Below are 21,543 nucleotides of genomic sequence, written 5' to 3' on the forward strand. Positions count from 1 at the left end.
ACGAAAATGAAAAGTAAAGGTTGATCTATTTTTTCCCAATGGAGGTGGCTATTTATTTTCACCTCTTTAAAGCAATCCGAAGAAGCCTATGTCGCTCACCACATAGTAAAACCTCCCAATACATTGTTTTTTTGCTTTTAGGAGACTCAGTAGTCACATTTCCTGTCTTTTAAGGAAAATGGAGGTCTTTATTACGGTATATCTCATAAAACGTTTTGATGCTTCCACCATATCTGGAGCGAGCGCCCTGGTTTTTTGCCCAATCTTCATGAATTTGAAACGAAGATCTCCAATGCACCCATTTAGTAAAAATGAAACTCAAGTGTATTTGGTTCTTTCCCATGGGCATTGTAATAAACTACATTGCCCATTTTTTGGGGACTCAGCCTCCATAAGAGTCTTAGCCCTACCTAATGCAATTCTCCATTCTTAATAGCCGTTAAAAATGCTTATTACTATGCAAGAAAGGATATCACTAACCACTGCAATAAGCAATCCAAACATACTATTTAACCATTTAAAATAGAGTATAACAACTTACGAACTCCCAAAACAACATAGTAAAAAGCATAGGACTAAAGAAAGTTGGGATTCAAACGTTTTAATTAGGATTGCTATGATTAAGCAAGCTATCTCTCTTTGCTTATGGTCTTAAGTTTGTTACGACACGGTGACCCACTGTCACTGAGAAGTGAGAACCCTCATCTCTTCTGGAAGTTCAGCACCTTAATTCCAAATGCAAAAACAATGGCAAAGAGCACTGAGAACCCAACCATTGCAGCAGCAACTGCTCCCAAGAAGTCATGTTTGTATCCAAAATAGCTCCTTAGAAATTCCTTTACTGTTTCCCCACTGTCCATGATATCCTCCACATCTCCAAACTGTGAAGCCAATAGGCCATATAGTGTCCAAGATACTGGGCATGCCCAAAAATACCATCTCCACCATACGGGCAACCTCTGCAACCAATTTAGATAACATTCAGTGCCTTAACTTGATAGGAAATAGAATAGACTGTCAGTGGAGTTAAACTTACAGGACGAGGAATCACGAAGCTTGCAAAGATGTTCCATATTGCATAAAACGCGGTGGAAACTATTGAAGCGATTTGTGCGTTAGGCGTCAATGCCACTGCCATCATCCCATAGTACGTGAAGTACAAAAGTGTGAAGAACATGAAGAAAATGTACCAAAAGAACTTTGCAGCTGTCCAGTCAAACTTTATCATGCTGTACACCATGACACTATATAGAACTGACTGGGCCAACGTATACGGTATCTCAATTGCAACCTAAATACAATGGAATCAAGTTGAACAGTGAAATAAGGTAAGGCGGCTGGTAGTCTTTGCCCAGCATTAGGAAGCAAAATTAGTTTAAAGGTGAAAGGAGAATCCCTTTACTGGAATACCATATATTCAGTAGGGCCTTATATATTTACATATATCCCTGCAATTCATTTTTACCCCTCAAAAAGTGTAGTTTCTTGTAAAAGTACCTTAAGTTGGGGGATCATCCAATTCATCAGGGAAGTTGGTTTCGTATCAGGAAAATTGCTTTAAAGAGGATCATTTCTATATGTTCAGTGATACAAATGTAAGAAACTAAGTTTTTTAAAAAGGCATATGTGAAGATTCAGATTTTGGCAGGGTTATATAGGTAAGATTATTTTGAAGGCACACACACACACACACACACACACACACACACACCCATTTACATGTTAATATCTATTTTCTGTGATAGAAATCTGACAATATGCTCACCTGTGCATATGCATATGGTAAAGCAGAATACATTCCTGCGGCCCTTTCTCTGTAAAATACACTCCTTTCTACATCCACAACAGGCTGTACAGTTTGAGCATTTTGAACCCCCATGAACATAACTGCTGCATACATTGAACCCATGGCATTGAATAACTCCTGTTGAGTTCTCCTGTATATTTTACCACATGCAAGTATTATATAGTTATTTAAGTAGTGAAAGCTACTTTCTCTGAAATCAAGACAAGGGGGGAATTTTTTAATATAGCAGAGATAGACTAGGAACATACGTCTTAGAACCAAGCCGCCAGAAAATTGTCCCAAATATTAGGGCAATAAATATCGTGAAGACGAAGCGTATGGCGTTATATGATGGGTTGCGCCAATATGAGTTATATTGTTTCCAGAAGCAAGCAATGCATTGAGTAAGGAAGCTCTGTGAATATTGTGTAGGGAAGTAAAGGTCCTTTGAACCTGGCGGAGGTTTACTGAGTTCGGCAATCAATGCTTTGTTTCTCCTGGAAGATTTAAAATAATTTTATTTGATGTAAAATCTCAATCAGTCGATGAAAATAGCCATGTACAAATGTACCTGTATAGATCTGAGTTCTTGTATAGTTCAGCAAAATTAACCCCCAAGACTTCTTCTTGAGCTATGGTTGTGACTTCCAACATCCACGTTGCTGGATTATAACCATCTTTTATCTTTTGAACTCCAGGAACGCGCTGATAACGAAATACATGGGAAGGGAAAGGCCTAATAATGTTAGTCTAAGTGATGAGAACTAGAGTTCTTATTTTTTCTGGTTATGTTTCTCAGCATTACCTCAAAGTACTCAATTAGATAACAGGAGTTGCGTCCGAGAGGGCCTACATATATTTCCTCACCGCCTCTTTTCATAAGGAAGAGCTGCATTTGAGGTAGAAAAATATTAGCACATCATTTGGTGAGAAAATTTTGCTAAATAGTTAGTGATCAAAAGGGCATCTTATTTTAATATGTAAACATTATCCAGCCTTATCAGAATTAAAATTTCTTGTACCTTACGCCTTTTCTTACCTCATCAAATGCCTCAAAGATGTCAATGCTGGGTTGGTGAATTGTGCAGACAACTGTTCTTCCGGTGTCTACTGTGTTTCTAACTGTTCTCATCACTATTGCTGCTGCCCTAGCATCTAAACCTGAAGTGGGCTCATCCATGAATATTATTGAAGGATTTGCTACAAGCTCAACAGCAATTGTCAATCTCTTCCTTTGTTCGGTTGAAAGTCCGTTCACACCAGGCAAACCAACTAATGCTCCACGCAGTGTCGTCAGCTCAACTAGTTCCATAACCTCTTCAATGAACATCTAAAAACCATCATATCAGCTTCTAAGAGGTTAAGCACAGAACTTAGTTATACATTGATATATCAATACAACATGATACAATTTAAATGTTCAGTTTCTCAAATTATGGTACATTTATATGCAAGACATACATGGTTGGTTAGTGGTGAGTTGTTGCAAGACATACATGGTTGGTTAGTGGTGAGTTGTCTGTGGCATTTTATAGTTTTGATTGTACAGAATCATGACAGTTACAAAAGTTGATTTCATTGAGATTGTTTGTGTGTTGTTATTATTGCATATGCGGTGGAAATCTGCACGTCTCAGAATTAACAATTATGAAGTTTGATATTTTGATACATGAATGACTAAATTATATTTACCGGCTGAAAACAGTGTGCAGAAGTTGTATTTGTTCATAACATGTAGGACTGTTAGATCACTAGATCAGTAAAAATTAGTACCGAGTACCAACCTTTCTTGTTTTGGAGTCTACATCACTTGGTAATCGAAGCCACGCAGAATAGATGAGGGACTCATAGACCGTCACGTTGGGTGAGTGTACGTCATTCTGCTCGCAGTATCCTGATATCCTCGCAAAAGTTTCTTGTTTTTTTGGATAGCCAGATATAGTAATATTCCCCTCTATATATCCCCCGGTTTTTCTTCCCGCCAATACGTCCATTAGAGTTGTCTTACCCGCTCCACTTACACCCATTAGTGCAGTAAGAACACCGGGCCTGAACGCTCCACTTACACTCTTGAGAAGGAGTAACCTGTTTTCTGTAACCCCTTGAGCTTTCATTTCCTGCAAATCAGGTGCTGCAATTATTTATGGTTCCTCCTCTCGCCAATTTGAAGAAGCTTTCACATATTTATTCTTCGAAATTATCTGCATACCTATGTACCCTTGTAATAACCCAATTTTTTTGACTGTTGAAAGTGCAGCTTCTTACCAACATGCCCTTTACCTTAAGTTGGGGAGCCTTCCAATACATTGGGTGACAGAGTCAATTTTGGAATTGCGGCGGTATGTATGTAAGAAATCAAGTTTTTCAGGGATATAGATTCAATATATACTTTTGTAGGTATATGTATGTGAAGATCTCAAATTTAAATGAGAAAGGCTTGAATAGTAGTGACATGAACCTATAATTCATGGAAGCTAAGGTATACCTGTGGCATGTCGACGGAATACTTGACATTCTCAAAGGTTATTGAGAGTGGAGCAAAAGGAAGCACCATACCCTTCTTTTTATTTGCACGAGGCTCGTTGTCATTGTTAATTTCAGTAGTTCTCCTCATCTCACTGCTTCTTTCTGCGGTCATGCAGATTTACCAAATCATGCTATAGTCATAGTGCTGGCAGGTAATTGTTCTTTGGAACTAGTTGTGTTTGCCAACATGTAATAATTTAGATAAAGTCATTTAACAGTAACAACGTTTAACCAAATTGAACCATTTGCACTTTCTAATTACAAATGAACTTGGCCTTGACAACTGCTTTTGTTTAAGTAGAATAATCTTGTGCTTCCCACTAACTTATATAGGTCAACTATTTTTGCCAATAATTTCTCGAAATCACTGTATCATACTGTATCTTAATTTGGAATATACATGTCGTATTATCATTATGCATTAGGTTTTCACGGTGAGATGGATATTTGACATTCTTACCTTGTCGGGAGAGTTCAACATCGCCTACTCTATTTGCTTGTTTCTCCTTCAATGCCTCCATAGAAATGACCATCTGGCCTTTCCCAATTGCTGCATAATAAAAAGAAGATATTAAAATAAACCCTTGAAATGTTATTTTAGGAATATATGGCTGTGTGGGTGTAAACTCTCACGGTCAAGAAAGGTTAGTGCAGTTATATAAAAGATATTGAAAACCACGATAAATCCAAGCAGCCCCGCCACACCAATCCAAAACCATTTTGCTTGAGCAAATATACCACGGGACTCTAAAACTTGGACTCCCAAGAAATCCATGCTGGTAGTTGTATTAACAACCTGAATTTAGTAACAAGTATAGCATTAGAGGATCTATGTGTAACATATTTCATTTACTTTGAGAGATATAAACTTACATGTCTCCATTTACTGCCTAGGAACTCATTTACAGCTATTGCATTCTGTGCGTACATTAAGGGTGAAGACCAATAACCCCATTTCCACCACTTCTTGATATCCTCTTCAGAGATTGAAACAAAAAAAAAAGGTCATGTATATTACATTTTTGCCATAACTTTTCTTAAGGGCCTAGGGGTGTAATACGGGTCGGGCGGTCTGTGGGCTGATCTGGCCCAGCATTGCTGCGGGCTGTGTTGGGCCATATCTAGTCGGCCCACAGCTAAGCCAGACACAGTCTGCAGCAAGGTGCAAGCAATGCTGGGCCAAGGCTTACTGGCATATGGCCTGGGACAGCTTGGCCCATATTCAGATGCCAGCAGTGCCGGGCTACAGTTCCGAATGCGGCCTGGTGCGGCTCAGTCCATTTAGGACTAAGCCCAAGGGCCAGCACGACCTCTTTTACTAGGCCCAAGGGCCGGCACGACCTTTTTATCTAATTTTTTTATTTTTAAAATTTGTTCTTTCAAATATTAATTTAAAATAATCATATTTTATTTTATTTTTTTTTAAAATTCAGCTAAAAATTATTTATTCAATTAAAAACTATATATTTTTTATAAAATTAGTGGTAAAAACTTTAAAAAATAAAATTTAAATAAACAAATAGTGTAAAGGGCCGGCCCGTGTCCCAGCATGGCCCGACCTAGTGTGGGTTGTGGCTGTGCTGGGCCATGGTCCAATGAAAGATAACCTGTCCCAGCCAGACATAGATTCAAATTTGGGCTAGGCCGTGCCACCTTGTGGCACGATTTGGCTCGAAAAAATCTAGGTTGTGCCGGCCTGTCATGGCCCAAATTACACCCCTAGAAGGGCCTAATGTAAAAAATATTGAAGTTGAAGCTTCATTGATAGGAAGTGCATGTGTTCAGAAAATGTCATACTTCTTGATATGACGAAACCACCAAGCACTACGAGCACCATTTCAGCAAAAGAGCCAAAGGTGTTTGCCACAACCATATCTCTACCACATGCTGCTAGGAGCCTGAATAGACCCGAAGCCATTTGGCTAACCAGTGAAAATAGAAAGAACTGTCTAAACATCCTGTGGGCAAAAGATCTTTTTGGTTACTTTGATATTTTTGGTTAATATGACTGGAGATTAAAATACCAATATTTACCTTTTGGCACTTGGGTCAAAGCCAATAACATAGTACGTCATGACAACATAGAGACCGCATTCCACAAATGATATTGGGATCTTCAGTATCCACGTTGGCAGTGCATAAGCCCATGCTGGGAAGAAAAGGAGATCTCTTTGTTTGTAGAAGACTGGAAGCTTCTTAGTGCTCAATGGCAGTTCTGACATCCCATTAAACGTATGCGTAATGAGTCCGATAAACAAAGCACCCATGTATATTAGCCCATCACTTACTGAACGATGGTGCATCTTGGTTCGGAAGAATACAGTCATTGCAATGAAGGCAATTACTGTGAGCTGAAAGAAGCAGACAACAAGCAGAAGTCATAACTTGTGAAACTTTCTGGGGATGCAATGTATTTAGTTAGGCCCTGTAGTATCCTGATATTGTGACTCAGTCCCTGAACTTTCTCATATATATCAGTTTCATCTTTGGCCACTAAGAAGAAAAATCTAACATGTGATGTTTTCCTATAAACTGATCATTTTGACCTTGTTCCAAGTTAAAGGCTTGTTTTAGAAGAAGGGGTATATAGGGAATTAACTGGAGAAAGTTTGGGGACTAGATGTTTGAGTGAAAAGTTGAGGGACTAAGCCACAGTATCAGGTTAGTACCGAGTCTGGACATTTTATGTAATGCTAAGAACTTGATCATTGCCTAAGTCTAATGAATAGTACCTGGAATAGTTTGAAGATGTAGACGAAAGAGTTTCTCTTCATCAACAAATACTCCCTAGCAAAGCAAGCTTTCAACAATTCCTTCTTTGCTATGCCATACTTAGAAGTTGTCAAAGCAGCAGGGTGGTTCTTGCTCTTGTCAAAAGGGGTGGAGAGTTCCTCTCCCAACCTACGTCCCACGTGGAATGACTGAAATGCATCTGAGAATTCTTTGACAGGAACAAAGCGGTATGGCTCATCTCTTCGTGCCCAATACTGTTGCTGATCTTTTCTCGATGTAACCTATTGATCAGAATGTTTTTGGTGGTTATGTATTCTACAGATGTGATGTGAAGTTTGCTTAGGGCCTCTTTGGCCTAGCTTCTGAAACAAGAAGCTTTGAGAACCAGGCGTTTGGCTAACAAAATGCCAGAAGCTTGGTATGTTAGGGAGCTGAAATGAGCTTTTACAGTTTTACCCAAAGCAGATGCTCCAATATGTAGCTTCTGCTTCTACACACTAATGAAAAAGCTACACGTGCTTCTTTTAACAGCTCCATTGGAAAAACATTTTTGGAGTAGCTTCATGGTCTGTGATAATCACTTCATTAGACATTCAAGATGTTAACTGCTTACTTCTTGCAGGAAGTCAGCAACGCCTTTCCTCTCAGGGCATCTAAAGCCCATGGATTCAAAAAACTCAAGAACATGTGTGCGGGGGCCTTGATATACAATCTGCCCTTCTGAGAGTAGAATTATGTCATCGAAAAGCTCATAAGTCTCAGGTGCTGGCTGAAGCAAAGCTATCAATGCGGTCCCACCTAGGATGTGGTTTGACTGTCTTAATGAGTTGACTATCTGGTAAGTTGTAGAACTATCCAAGCCTGTCGATATCTCATCCATGAACAAAACCCTAGATGGTCCAACAAGCATTTCACCTGTTCCAGTAAATTTTCAACTGATTAGCTAATGAAATGATATGTTTCTTTAACAAGGATAATCTCAAGCATTTTGTTCCTCTTGTTGTAGAACATTATACCTGTTGTTACTCTCTTTTTTTGTCCTCCCGAGATTCCTCTCAACATTGCATCCCCTACCATGGTGTCAGCACAAACATCTAATCCTAAAATCTGCAGTTTAACAGGTAAAAAATCATAAGCGAATGCTATGGTTTCTACTGCAGCGATAAGAGATCTTTAGGTAGATTTTCACCCAATGAAATTGTTCACCCTGTGAATAAACTCTTCAGTCATAGGTTCATTTAGTTTTTTGTCTATAGATCAGCTAGTTTTGAGGGAAGAGAACGATGACAACAAAGGAATAAAAAAAAAAAAAAAGAAATCATTCTGAAGTATCGTATTGGGTGTAACATGCCTATCTTCATGTCTTATACAGTTATACCTTCAGAATATAGTCTGTGACAACTCCTTCTTGTCCACCTAGGGATGCTGCCTGCAGAAAGAGTGAAAGCAACAAAAAAGAACTTACATCGAAGTAACTGACAATTGCATAATAGTATGTTGGAACTGCAGCTTAATATCATTCATATATATAGGTTGCACATGTTATATATATATATATATATATATAGAGTGAGGCTACTATGCTTCTGGAAGCACGGAGCCTTCCGTGCTTCCAGGTCGTTTTCGATGTTTCGACTTTCGAATCGTCGATCGGCTCCGTTAAACTTGATCTAGAGTATTTGAAGTACTCTAAAAATAAATTTTATTATTTTTCAATATCATTTGCCTAGTGATCGAAGGGGCTCAAAATCAAATAATTTTAATGGCCGTAGTGAGCCTTTGCAATTTAATGGTGTAGAAATATCAAATCACGTGAAATTTGATAGAAAGTTCTTTATACTATAAAATAAGATCATTATCTTTGATCTAAAATTTTAATGTCATATATATCACTGTTTGTAAGATTTTTATTATTCAGCCGTTGATTTTGAACCCTTCGTTCATTAGGCAAATGAATATCGAAAATTACAAAATTTTATTTTCTAGTACTTCAAATACTGCTAGATCAAGTTTAACGGAGCCGATCGACCGATTCGAAAGTTGACATCGAAAACGACCTGGAAGCATTGCGAAGGCTGCTCATGCTTCCAGAGCAATAGTAGCCTCCTATATAATATTATTTATATATATAGTATATAGTATATATATATATATATATATATAGTTGAGTAGTATACTAGTGATAGTAAAAGAACAGTGTTTAACTAAGTCAACTTCAAGCCTTGGATAAATTACTAGTTAATAACACGCCATATTGTGACCTAGCAAAAAAGATAAAAATTTGGTGTATAAACAACTACTACTTACTATCAAATATCAATATTATATCAGCCTCATTCTAACATATATATATATGGATGAAATGTTTGTGATAAATTGTTTATTGTTCTTTTAACGCTCATAAAGATGTCAATATCAGGATCGGCTTGGATGTGCTGCCTTCTCTCTTCTTGCTAGCTCAGTCAACATATCTGAATTTATCAACATGTTAGGTTCCAAAAACAGAAAACATGCCTTAGATTCAAGCTCTAAATATCTCCCATTATTGCAACTTAAAATTAGCATCTCCCTGTTTTAATTGAACTCACCATAGCGGTCCAACTCGCCTGGCATCTTGCTGAGAAGGCCAATGTTTCTCTGACAGTCATTTCTCCTATATGCAGATCATGCTGGCTTATATATGCTGAGGTTCTTTGCGGAATAAACTCATTCATCAAATGTCCATTGTAAGTAACTCTTCCAGAAACCTGGTTTTACTTGAGAGTCAAGAAGGTCATCCTTTGGAATAGTAAATTTTTTAGGGCCCAAGTATTTATTTTCAGCAAAATCATCTATTTACCTATATACCCGTGTAAATGTAGATTTTCATATACACCACTTGAAATTGCAATTTCTTACGAAATAAGCTTTAGCTGGGGGATCATCCAATTCAAAGAGGAAGTTGGTCTTGTACTAGAAAAATGTTTTGAAGAGGGGCAATTTCTTACGTACACTGGTATATGTAAGAAAATAAATTTTTGAAGGGTATAATATAAAATTCAGTTTTCGGAAGGAAATATAAAATATATGTACATAACTATATAATTTTCAGGTGTATGTTTATAAATATCTATTTTTTTATTCACCTTAAGTGACTACTAACCACAGTACAAAGGCTGACCTTTAGTTCTGAAGGAAGTTTTCCTGCTAAAGCCAACAGTAAGGTAGTCTTTCCAGATCCTGGAGGGCCTAAGAGCAAGGTCATTCTGAAAGATATATTAAGTTAGAATAGCTTAGTAGAAAAAATAAAATCCATTTTTGAATCATTTTGGAATCATGTGCAACTTAATTCATTTCTTTCACCTGCTTGGCTTGATAATCCCACTGATACTATGTAGGATGGTTGTCGGTATCTTTCTACTCGGTAGAATATAAAGGTAGTTGAGGAACCCCTTTAAGAGAGGAAAAAAAAAATGGTCAACACCAAACTCCGCTTTCTAGGCTATTTATTCATGAATGCAATTCGCGCCATAATTATTTTTATTACCTCAACTTTATTAAGGAAGAAGTTCAGAATTGTAGGCATGCCTCTGTTTCCAACATAAGCTTCTGCATTGATTTCCAAATTCTCAAATCGCACTTCTATTGTTGGATTTTCAATCCCAACCCTGAAAGACCAATCAAATAGGAATAGAATGCATATATGATCAAATGATACCTATAAATATAGGGTAAATTGATGAGGTCCTGAAGCTTTTAATGTAGCTTCAGTTCGGCTTCAACCTTTGAAAATTGTTGTAGTTGGGTCCCAGACCTTTACATTTTGTTGCAGTCATATCCTTTAATTAAATTTTTTATCAAATTGGACAGAAAGAACTATGTAATGGTCATTTAACTGCGGCACCAATGATTTTGGTCTTATCTTTTGGCGATTACATGTTTTTCATCCAATTCAATTAGGATCTTAAGAAATGATCAAAGATTGCAATGACTGTGAAGGTTAGGAATGGAATTGTAATAGTTGAAAGTATGGGGACCGAACTGAAAACTCAACTGAAGAGACTTACCGATCTAATCGATTCTTGAGTTTCATCAAGAATCTCTCATTATCATCCTCTGCTGTTCCTATGAGCCGCTCCACCAGCTTCTTCCTTTCATGGAATCCGAGGGTCTCGATATCGACTGCCTCCCTCTCACCTCTGGACCCTTTCAGTATCCCTTTCCTGATACGGTTATAAGTGGGCAGCTTCTCAAGAGCTGCCCACTTAAGTGCTTCTTCATCATCCTCCTCTCTAGATGACCGTGAGAAGTCTCTCATGCTGCCTTCTTTCCATGCAGAGCTGCTCCGTTGTAATCCTGCAACTATGTTGCCTCTTATCGTGTCCATTTCACCCGTCAAAACGTAGCTCACCGTTGTGTTTTATGTGTCTCAAGCTAAAGTTTGCCTACATAGACAGGAAACCTGAGATAGTTTATAAGTTTTAAGGACTAAGATCCTGGAGAAATTAAGTAACAGAAAATGACAAAATGCTGGTCTTACTAGAGAAAAGCGAAATCCCACTTTATGGATGGTTGGGAGATGCTTAAGCTATAGAATGGCAATAAATAGTAGGAGATCAGCTGTTCGAATGCCTTGGAATTAAAACATGGAGCAAAACGTGAATTTCCAATGTATATTTCTGCCTGAAAAGGACACTTCTTATAGCGATTGGAATTCTAATATTGCAAACGACTGATGTGAACCATTTACAAATTTTTCACTCAGCGGTATCCACAATAAAAAAGGATGAATAACCCGGAAACGACAGCTATAGAAGACAAGTGAGCACCTTTTCTGCTAGAACATGACTAATGAGAGCGAGAATTCTTACCCTCTGGATCAAAAAGTCAGGCTTGATGAGATATTGGCTTTTTGCTTGTGCTCTTTGCTATACTGAACAAGAATAATAAGAGTGTTTTAAGAGAAATGTTGAGGCCACAATTTTAGTTGAATAATGGGTGAACTAGAAGAAGTACATTAGTCATGGTACAGAATTGGATTCACTCCTGCAAATTCTAGAGGTATGTCCTTGTATAGATCTCTGTAAACTGTTGGGATCAGATTCTGATGAGCTTCAATGCTTTTGTCCTATTTACGGACCATCTTTGATTTATCAAGCAGTTCATGTGAACGCGCTAGCTATTTTAAAGCTTAATCTGCTAGAGAACAGCATTTAGTATTATCTACAATTATGAGTTTGTATTTTTTTTCCAATAAAATAGTAGATTTAGTTTGATGAGCTTGGTCTTTTTAAGTTTTATGTTTTGTATTGCATAATTATTATTATTATTATATTATATTTCAGCAAATACGTGTCGTTTTTCAGGGATGACAAGCAATTGTCTTAGCAGAAAATTAAATCTTCTTGTCAATTCAGTTGATGGAAAAGCTCTTTTTTCGCATTTGACGTTGTATGGCTGATTTAAGCTCAATTTTTGCCATTCGTTCATCCAGGTTTTGATTCTTATCGTGTGGTGTGATGTGGTAATAAGCTCGTCCACGACCTGAAAAATGTGGCTGTGCATGAAAAATGTGGCTATGCATGTGTCCTATCAAGGTGGTTATATCATCTTCTTAAACATAATAGCAGACGACTCTATTAATAGCAGACGACTCCATGTAACAAGGTACACTGTTGAAAAAATTGCATGCATCTCCCTTTCATTTATTCCAAATGTTAAACGTGGATATTAATGAAGGTAGATTAAAGCAGGGCCATTGCACACTTTGACTTTGACGTTGATTTGAGATTGCAGTTTCCTACCAGGCTTAATTTTTCACCGGCAATTACTTATCAAAGTGGTTACAGCAGACTCCCTCTAATGCAATAAGGTACACTCTTGGAAAAGGCTCGCATAAATTTCCCTTTCATTTATTCCAAACGTCAAACGTGGAAATTAGGTGGATTGATGATGCACGGTCGTTGCATAGCTCACCTTTGAGCTTGAATTGAGATTGCAATTTATCTACCAGGCTTAATTTTTGCCGGCTTTTGCTTCTAGATTGTGCGAATTGATGCCTCAGAGTCTTATTATAGCTGTTTGGGACCTTCGGGTTAAATTAACTAAAGAAACTTCAAAATAGGAACTTGTGATGTAGTGTACTTCTCACGTTGGCAACTTCTGGTTCTATTTGTATCTGAGGCTACTTTTTGTTTATTTTTCTTTGGAGGGAAAGGCGGCAAGCAGGCTATTTGTTTTGTTTGTTTTTTTAAAAAATGAATTTAATTGAAAATGTGAAACAATTAAGCTTCAAATTTACGATTTTAGATATCAATTATTAAGTTCTGTGGCACTTGCGCTAGAGATGATCAGTTCTGATGGTATAATTTTGGTTTTTCGAAAAATCTCTTTAGAATAAAGGCTTAACGGGACTTTTTATCTTGCTTCAGTTGGATATGATCTAAACTTAGATTTCAAATTATTAGAATTTGGGTTTTGGACGTGGTTCTAGTCGAGTTTAGATCAAAATCAAACTCGAAACATGCTCCAGTCCCGATCAAATGTAAATTCTAACAAAGAACTTATAGAGATATCTTTAGGGAAGAGCCAAGCCAGCAAGCAAACTAAGACCACCCAAGTGATACAAACTAAATCGCATAACACTGCTATGAAAATGCGCTAGATTAGAAGGGTCGCTGTTCAAGTCTATCCAATCATCTTACATAACTAATGGTCCATTTCTGGGAATATTTAGCTATCTCACTCGCCATTCTATATTTCTTCCAATCATGGCTTTCTAGATGACTTGTTGCAGTTGGAAATTAACTAATCAATCCGTGATCATTGTTCCAGAATCAAAGAAGGGGAAGTGCATATCTCCTAGATGCCTACCGTTTGGTTAGGGGATAGGAATAGGAATAGGCCCTTATCCCCCCCTTTATATCCAAACACTAATTTTTTAGCCGAGAATAGTAGTTCTCGATTATCCCCACCAACACCTTCATTTTTTATATAAAACTTCCTAATATTTTTCTTATCCCCGGGAACAACTCAATTTTCATCCAAACGCTATTTTTTTTATCCCCATACTTGTACCTATCCCTGTAATAGCTAGTTCTTGCTTATACCCGAACCAAACGGTAGAGAATATAGATAAATAAACAAACGGTTAGTCCTTTTTCTAAAAGTGTAAATATGATATTGGACTTTGTCAAGAAAGTGTACTTTCTCCATAGCCAACCCATTAAAGCCGGAGTATAATGGCTCAACCCTAATCAACCAACATGAAAATGGCTTCAATTTCTCAAAAAAAAAAGAAGAAGAAGAAAAATGACTTCAATTCAGACCGAACTTTGCTGATTTTGATTTTAAGTCCTCACGATGAAAATATGACTTAATAAACAATATGATTAAATAAGAGCAGCATAAACATATACTTAAACTCATACCACTTGAAGATTTATTTTGATTTGATTGTTTACGTCCTAATTCGCATTCACAAGTGTGAGATAACCATTAATGAGGCAATTGAACTAAACAATCCTCATCGCCAAGTACATTGATGTTTAACTCATTTGTATCGTCAACATTTATCCGTTAGGTCGGGAGGAGGGGTGCAATGCTAATAGTTTTCCACTAATGTTAATGCACAACTAAATTAAAATTCATATTTTAAATTTGATTTTTTTTTTAATAAAATTTAGAAAAAAAAAGTTATGTGCAAAGAATAAAGAAAATAAGACACGATTTTAGACAATTATTTTATTAGATTCAGCCAAACACTATAAATTTTAACTAAAATTAATTTTCTAAAATAAAACTAGTATTGGAGAAATTACTTTTAAACAGATCCTTACTGTAGTTAAACGGCAGTGAAATGTGGCTGTGTATAATTTAGCCCAGAAAAAAAAAAAAAATGAGGTAATGCCTTATCTAGCTTTATTCCAAAAAAGTTTTCAATATAGCATTTTTTTTTATTTTTTTAAATTTAATCTTTATTTGTACTGATCTTAATTTTTTAAAAAAATCGGCTGAAAGCCCGACCCACAGCAAAGTTTAATTTCTTGGGCCGGACTTGGGCATAGTATGGTCCGACCCAAATCCGATCCTGTTCCTGCCCTAGTTACCTATGGGCCGACCCAAATCCGACCCGGTTCCAGCCTGTCAGCCGCCGAAGTGCAGTCCGATCCGACGTTTTATAATTTAGCCGAAAAAAAAAAAAAAAAAAAAAAAACTGCCCTCCGACGCCTTGAGGACTCCAACCCTAGAAGCTCGTCGTTCGTGCAGCGCTCTCGCTTCCCTCTTCGGTTTCGATCTCTTCAGGCATCCGAAAACCTCCTTCCAACAATCTTCACATCCTTCCTGGATGGATCGGATATGTATTGCGACTTTGATTTGTTGACGACGATGGGCTCGGTGGATTGAGCTCCATCCTGTTTTTCCTTCTCTATAATGATTTCGGTTTGAATTCGTGCGTTTCTTCTTCCTAATTAATTTTAGGATTTATGATTGAGTACAATCATATGTCTTGCATGCATATGACTTTTTCCTATCATTTATCATTTAATGTACATTATATATTGATCTATTTTTCTCCCAAATGTTTTCATATCATTTTTCTTTCTTTTGAAATTTTTTCCCACACCCTAAGACACTGCATGATGTACTCTGTCATTGTGTTGGTTCCTAAATTTGTTGTCTCAGGGGTATTATGTCGACTTTCTGGAAAGCCCTAACTGAAAGAATCACCGGCAAGGCGACGCCAGATATGGGCAAGATCACCATGAAGGATGACGCAGAGCTCCGCCGTATGCACAAAAAATGGATGGTGAAGATTGGGCGTAGATATGCAAATGCTGAGGAGGAGGAGCGGCGTTTTCCAGATCTTCAAGCAGACAGTGGAGAGGTGTGAAAGGCACAACGCAAAGAAGAAAGGTCACATTGCAGGGTTGACCTGCTTCGCCGATCTCACATCCGAGGAGTTTACTGCCAGGTTCCACCCAATTGAGTATCCCCCCTGGGTTTATGAGAAGATGCGGGAGGAAAGGGAGAGGAAAGCCTTGCGATATGCCAGGGAGGAAAGGGAGAGGGAAGCCTTGCGATATGCCGGGCCGCCCGAAGATTTGACTTGTTTCGGCTGCGGCGGCCCTTACTAGAACATCAAGGCACAAATAGTCCATGCGGCGGTGTTGGTCTTGCTAGCGACTTGATAGGTTAGGCACCTAGAAGAGCATGAAAATTTTATGCTGTAACAGTTGTAGCGTCTGCTAATTTTAGTGGTGTGATGAAACTCGTTGTTGAGCAATCTTAGTGGTGTGGTGAAATTCTCTATTGAGTAATCTGTCTACTACTAACCTTTTGCTAAGTAATTTTGGTGGTGGTGTAGTGAAACTCTCTGTGGAGTAATCTATCTACTATTAACCTTTGGTTATTCTCTAAAGGGCTACCCAACTTTGTGGCTTGCTAGTTTTAGTTCTAATATCAATCTCATTATTTGCTCTTTAAATTACCAAAAGCACCCGTTTCTATTCTTTGGAGACTCGAATATCCACAAATCACTTTGAAGTCCCCTCCTCCAATGTTGTAAAATCATGAGGCCAACTGCTAGAGGGGAAGTGCTGGGTTGATGCTTCTCTGGTTGTAGTTACCAGCACCACCCTTGTAGCATCAGAGGAGGGGAACTTCAAAGTGTTTCAGGGTTTTGCAGGCACTCCAAAGCACGAAATTGGGTTCTTTTGATGACACTAAAATCCCAAACCAGGCCTAAGTTGATTTAAGATGGGAGATTCTCTTTACACAGTTGTGAGTGATAATAGGTCTGCTAGTAATTTGTGCTATATCTTTGATCGGACTGCGTAAACTTCATCTCTTGCTGCTCTTGCTAAACGAAGCATGACAAAAAAGATCGTTGAATGTTGAGAGCCAAGTTTTGACTCATTGTTTTGATCTGCGGTTTCGTATGTTATGTAGTCAAGGTAAACCTCTTTCCTATTTCCTATCCTCCCGATGCGTTGTCTGCTGCGTGTTCCCCAAGTTTGTCGTAACATAGTGCTGTTCTGGTGAAAGATGTTTTCAGTACATTATTTTAATTAATTCTATAAGAATTAATTTTATTTATTAGATCACTAATTAGCTAACAGATGTTTGGATGCATCATTAGTCTTTTTTTTTTTTTAAAGCTCGTTGTTGAATATTGCATCGTTTATCTTATTGGGCAGAACTGGAGAAGGGACCTAGAAAATCTGCACGGTCCATCCAGATGGTTGGTGTTTGAGAGACTGAGAGAGCCTTTTGGATGCAATAAAGTCATGCTGAGACTAGTTCTTTCTTTTGTCTTTTAATATNAGGCCAAACAGGACCCTTTGCGCTTTAGATGCCTGCGCAGGTTAACACACAAAATAGTGCAAAAGCGAGCTGAACGTCTAAGAAGGTGAATCTAATAAATGTTCACATAAGGAGCAGTGTAGTGTAACATTGTTATGGAATTTCATTTTGCTCGGATCGCACGCAGACTAACCTGGAAGACAACTCCAAATGATCCATGTCCGACGACACGCTCAGCCATGTAACTTATAGTCTGCAATTCAAAATAGAAAAATTTTATTGTTAGAGCAACTTCAAAGGTTCATCAAGCTTCTGGAGTTAATAAACGCACAAAGAAGGTAAAATTCATACCCCAAAAGAAGTTAAAAATAATCCAACTTTCAGTATCTATAGAGTTTTTCATACTTGATGTAATTACCTTTTTTGGTTGGCCATTTCTGCCACCTATAGTTGTGACAATTATATGACCAGTTTCTGTCCCGTTCCCATCAACCACTGTTGCTTCAACTTCCTGCAAAAGTTCAAGGCCATATTGTCAACTAAATGTTGATGCAAAGTTCAATAAAAACTCATGTAATTACGGAAACGAATCACTAAATATATATCTGAAGTTATTGCGTTACTTACTTTATCATCGCTTATTTTCATCTCATTCATTTCATCTGGCAATCTGTCAACACCAATGTTTATACCACTGGCATCTACGAGCCCGGAAGAAGGCGCCACACTTACTGAAGCCATCTTTCAGATGGAAATCAACAATCCAATTCAATGAGTTATGCGAGCATGTCTACTGCAGTGAACCTTTTCAAACTGTAGTACCCCAAAGTTACTGCAGACAACATTAACAAAACAATCAATGATTCACCACCCGAAAATGGTCAATACACCAAGATACAATAAAACAAAAATATCCAAAAAGAACCCCCGTCATCACCTAATTTTACCACTATGCAATTTTTATAAGCAAACCAATGGAAGACATCCATAAGGATAAAATCCCATCAAAATTTAAATACAAAAGATTCGGCAAAGAAGCGGCAATCTCAAACCAAATAGTTATAGGGTGTGAATGACGACCGTGAGTCGCAACTTCTAGTTGTACTAAATCACTATACTAGCTGTTCCATTTACAGTTTGCATGCTCAGAACTTACATGTTGGCTAGATAAAGAAATGAAAGACATAATTGGAACAACAGAGATTCCCCCTGAATTTGATGGTCACTATATGCTTTTGAACTTGTATGTTGCCCTAACGTGCTGGATTCAAGCTAGAGATTGACGATTCAAAAAACTATTACTAAATAAATTTCTTTATTAGGTCTCCCGAAAAGCACCGCAGGAAGCCAGAGATGATACAGAAAAAAAGGAAAAAAAAAAAAAAAAAAAAAAAAAAACAGAAATCTGACATCCAGAAATTATAATTGAAAAAAAAAAAAGAAAAATTATCTGATCCTGCGAAAGAGAACTTTATCACAAGAAAGAATGGGTTAAAGAGAATCACTTATTCCGATCTGCAGGGTTGCAGCAAATATAAGAGAAGCATTTCAATCTTTTATTTTCTTCTTTTTTTTTTTCTTAGGAGTAATTTCGGAAATTACCAAAATTGCTAATTATAGAATAGTTAGATCAACACTTTACTGTGTCTTAGTTCGTAAAGTATAGCACTTTGCCGTGCTAATTAATAAAAGTTACGTTATTACAACAAAATGAAACTAAAATCACAATATAGTCAAGTGCAATTTTCCAGATAATATGAAATGGTAAAGTGTGAACAGAATAAAGCACGCAGAGGCTGACCTAAGTTTGTCTTTAATTTTCTTCACGTTTATTTTTTGTATACCAATTTATCAATTAAGTACTTAGTATTTTCGTGCTTTTATAGACTATTGATATGTTTTTTTTTTTGAGAAATAGACTATTGATATGTTGGCATATGTAATACAAAAGGCTTTAGCATGTTCATATTTGCGGTTAAAGATAGAAAAATGTATGGTCTCAAATTTCTTATGATCGTGTCTACGAAATATTTTCTACGGAAAATACAATCCTTGTGGCTATCCAAGATCAAAATACGGTCGCTAGATGGTCTAATAACTCTCATGCACCCTGTCTCAAGTTGACAGCAGGTAAGAAAAAAAAAAAAATTGTATACAGAGTTGTAGACAATCTATGCCATAGATTTGAGGGGGAAATCTGTATTTCCATTTTCAACTGTAGTATTTTTTGATTCAGGAAACCACAAGTCCTCTGCGGAGCCGTCGATACAAAAGCAACGAGGGTTATATACACAGTAGTAATTTTACACATGAGAATCAAGCAATGTTTTGTATTCTACCCTACTAGCTAAGGGGCCACACGATGCGGCGGAAAAATAATAATTTTGTTATTTTTTATAACATCTAATTTTTTATATTTTCATAATTGAAAATATAACTGTTTCACATTACGATCATCATTTCTTCGTATCTGGAATGGAATGGATCTTCTACGTATTATATTGTAATATAATATATAGAATTTTCTAAAAAATAATTATTTTATTAATATTTTTTAAATTTTAATATTTATATAGTTAAAGTATTCTAATAATTTTATTTAAAATTTTAATTAAATTTAATAGTTTTAATACCTATTTTATAAATAATTTTTTTTAACTAAGAAGTTAAAAGTTTGAGGTCTTATATTAGATAGTTTTAACTTGTTAAAGCTAAATTTTATTTATATTAAAGTTAAAATCAAATTAATGAATATATATAAGAATGTTTTATACACCGGGTGTATAATTTTGTAAGCACCCGATTACAGCAATAATTTCTGTCTACCAGCTAGCGATAGAACAATTATATAGAGCCAAACAAATATATATTGCAAAACATATCTAAAAAATAAATTAAACAACAATTTCTATCTAGACTGCAGCAATAATTTTGAAAATGTTCCTATTTTATTAGACCCAAACAAATGTAAAATTTAGGATATAGAATAAAGATAAAAATCTATTAATTTTTGTTTATAAATTTTTTAATAGAAAAAACTTCAAATACCACCCATGTGGTTTCGCACTTTCTCACTTTAGTACTCTGTGGTATAAAGTGTATCAATTTAGTACCCTGTGGCTTCATTTTTCTCTTTTAATTATTCATTCTATTAATTTTTTTTCATTAAATTAGTGATAAAATTAAAACTAAAGAGTACTAAAGTGAATATTCGATAAACCTAAGTAGGGCATCTGAAGTTTTTTGTATAAAATTTAACGAAATATTAACAGAGGAGCATACAAAAAGAGAAAATGAAATCAGGAGACAAACTTATACATTTTAAACCATAAGGTATTAAAGTGAGAAAGTGTGAAACCATATGAATAGTACTTGAAGTTTATTCTTTGAATTAGCAAGCTTTTACTATCTCCACATTTTTGTGGGAATAGTGCTATTCCCATGCTTTATTCAAACTTAATTTAATTATAAAATAAATTAACTAAATTATAAATATAAATATATTTATTATAAAAATACATTATTTATTATTAATATTAATTGTGCTGATATTTAATACTAATTAGTTATTTAAAAATATTATAATAAAGTCTTTAAATAAATTAATATTTAAATATTAAATAAATTAAAATTTAAATTAATAAATTTAATATTTTAAATATTATAATAAATTATATTTAAAATTTAAAATGTAATCTCAAAATTAAAGTTTATAATTTTAAAATTCCACATTTTAATTTTAATTTAATTTTAAATTTTAAAATTTGGAATTTTAAATTTGGATTTATTTTTTTTCAAATTTAAATTGATCTTAAATTTAAAGTTGAAATTAAAATTTAAATTTTGAATTTAAAATTTGAGATTTTAAATTTTAAATTTTAATTTCAAAATTTAATTTAAAGTTAAAATTTAAATTTTAAATAATAAAAATTTAAATTTCTAATATAAATAAAAAAAGTGATAATATTATTAATTTTTATTTATAATTACCCACTTTAAATCTTATTCCATCTTATCCTAACAAACTTATTTTTTTCTTTTCCCAGGAATAACCCAATTTTCATCCAAACGCCAAAATTAATCTAACCCTGGTTTACCTCAATTATACCTCTCCCTGGAATACCACTTTTTGCTTATCCCCCGAACCAAACGATACCTTATGCTTATCCCCGAACCAAAAGATATTGCTCATAAATACAATCTAATTTAATAAA

At 35.9% G+C, this 21,543-nt stretch overlaps 2 protein-coding genes and 1 long non-coding RNA gene across 4 annotated transcripts; 1 reads left to right on the top strand and 2 right to left on the bottom strand.

Moving 5' to 3' along the window:
• Window positions 1-472: 472 nt before the first annotated feature.
• Window positions 473-11,840, bottom strand: LOC109704130 (pleiotropic drug resistance protein TUR2-like). The gene is given in 25 exon segments (XM_020224861.1): window positions 473-959; window positions 1,037-1,291; window positions 1,766-1,937; window positions 2,056-2,283; window positions 2,358-2,491; window positions 2,592-2,675; window positions 2,826-3,116; window positions 3,571-3,903; window positions 4,272-4,414; window positions 4,773-4,862; window positions 4,946-5,108; window positions 5,186-5,289; window positions 6,110-6,270; window positions 6,347-6,663; window positions 7,045-7,326; window positions 7,659-7,960; window positions 8,062-8,152; window positions 8,424-8,474; window positions 9,442-9,481; window positions 9,483-9,516; window positions 9,648-9,792; window positions 10,206-10,290; window positions 10,388-10,476; window positions 10,572-10,692; window positions 11,092-11,840. Coding segments are annotated over 25 exon segments (4,293 nt in total). The 5' UTR covers window positions 11,412-11,840; the 3' UTR covers window positions 473-701.
• Window positions 3,007-16,445, top strand: LOC109704131. 2 transcript variants are annotated; one of them, XR_002214186.1, is made up of 8 exons: window positions 3,007-3,145; window positions 4,044-4,125; window positions 5,207-7,272; window positions 7,668-7,883; window positions 9,709-9,771; window positions 12,519-12,691; window positions 12,821-12,896; window positions 15,710-16,445. It is a non-coding gene; the product is annotated as an uncharacterized LOC109704131 (long non-coding RNA). The 2 variants fall into 2 exon arrangements; XR_002214187.1 differs by lacking the exons at window positions 3,007-3,145; window positions 4,044-4,125 and adding an exon at window positions 4,447-4,464.
• Window positions 16,446-17,428: 983 nt separating this feature from the next.
• Window positions 17,429-18,165, bottom strand: LOC109704128 (glycogen synthase kinase-3 homolog MsK-3-like). Its single transcript, XM_020224855.1, has 3 exons — window positions 17,957-18,165; window positions 17,748-17,840; window positions 17,429-17,582 (listed from the first exon to the last, which is right to left on the bottom strand). The coding sequence occupies exons 1-3, from the start codon at window positions 18,068-18,070 to the stop codon at window positions 17,493-17,495; spliced, it is 297 nt and encodes a 98-aa protein (XP_020080444.1). The 5' UTR covers window positions 18,071-18,165; the 3' UTR covers window positions 17,429-17,492.
• Window positions 18,166-21,543: the final 3,378 nt, after the last annotated feature.

This window comes from Ananas comosus, unplaced genomic scaffold (genome assembly GCF_001540865.1).
Source record: "Ananas comosus cultivar F153 unplaced genomic scaffold, ASM154086v1, whole genome shotgun sequence".
In the NCBI taxonomy this organism is placed as follows: Eukaryota; Viridiplantae; Streptophyta; class Magnoliopsida; order Poales; family Bromeliaceae; genus Ananas; species Ananas comosus.

Excerpts from the sequence above, each read along its gene's own strand:
- LOC109704128 (XM_020224855.1), bottom strand. The coding sequence starts at position 18,070 with ATGGCTTCAGTAAGTGTGGCGCCTTCTTCCGGGCTCGTAGATGCCAGT. Across the intron at positions 17,841-17,956 it reads TGAAAATAAGCGATGATAAA|GAAGTTGAAGCAACAGTGGT; the intron begins GTAAGTAACGCA and ends GAACTTTTGCAG. Across the intron at positions 17,583-17,747 it reads GAAATGGCCAACCAAAAAAG|ACTATAAGTTACATGGCTGA; the intron begins GTAATTACATCA and ends TTTGAATTGCAG.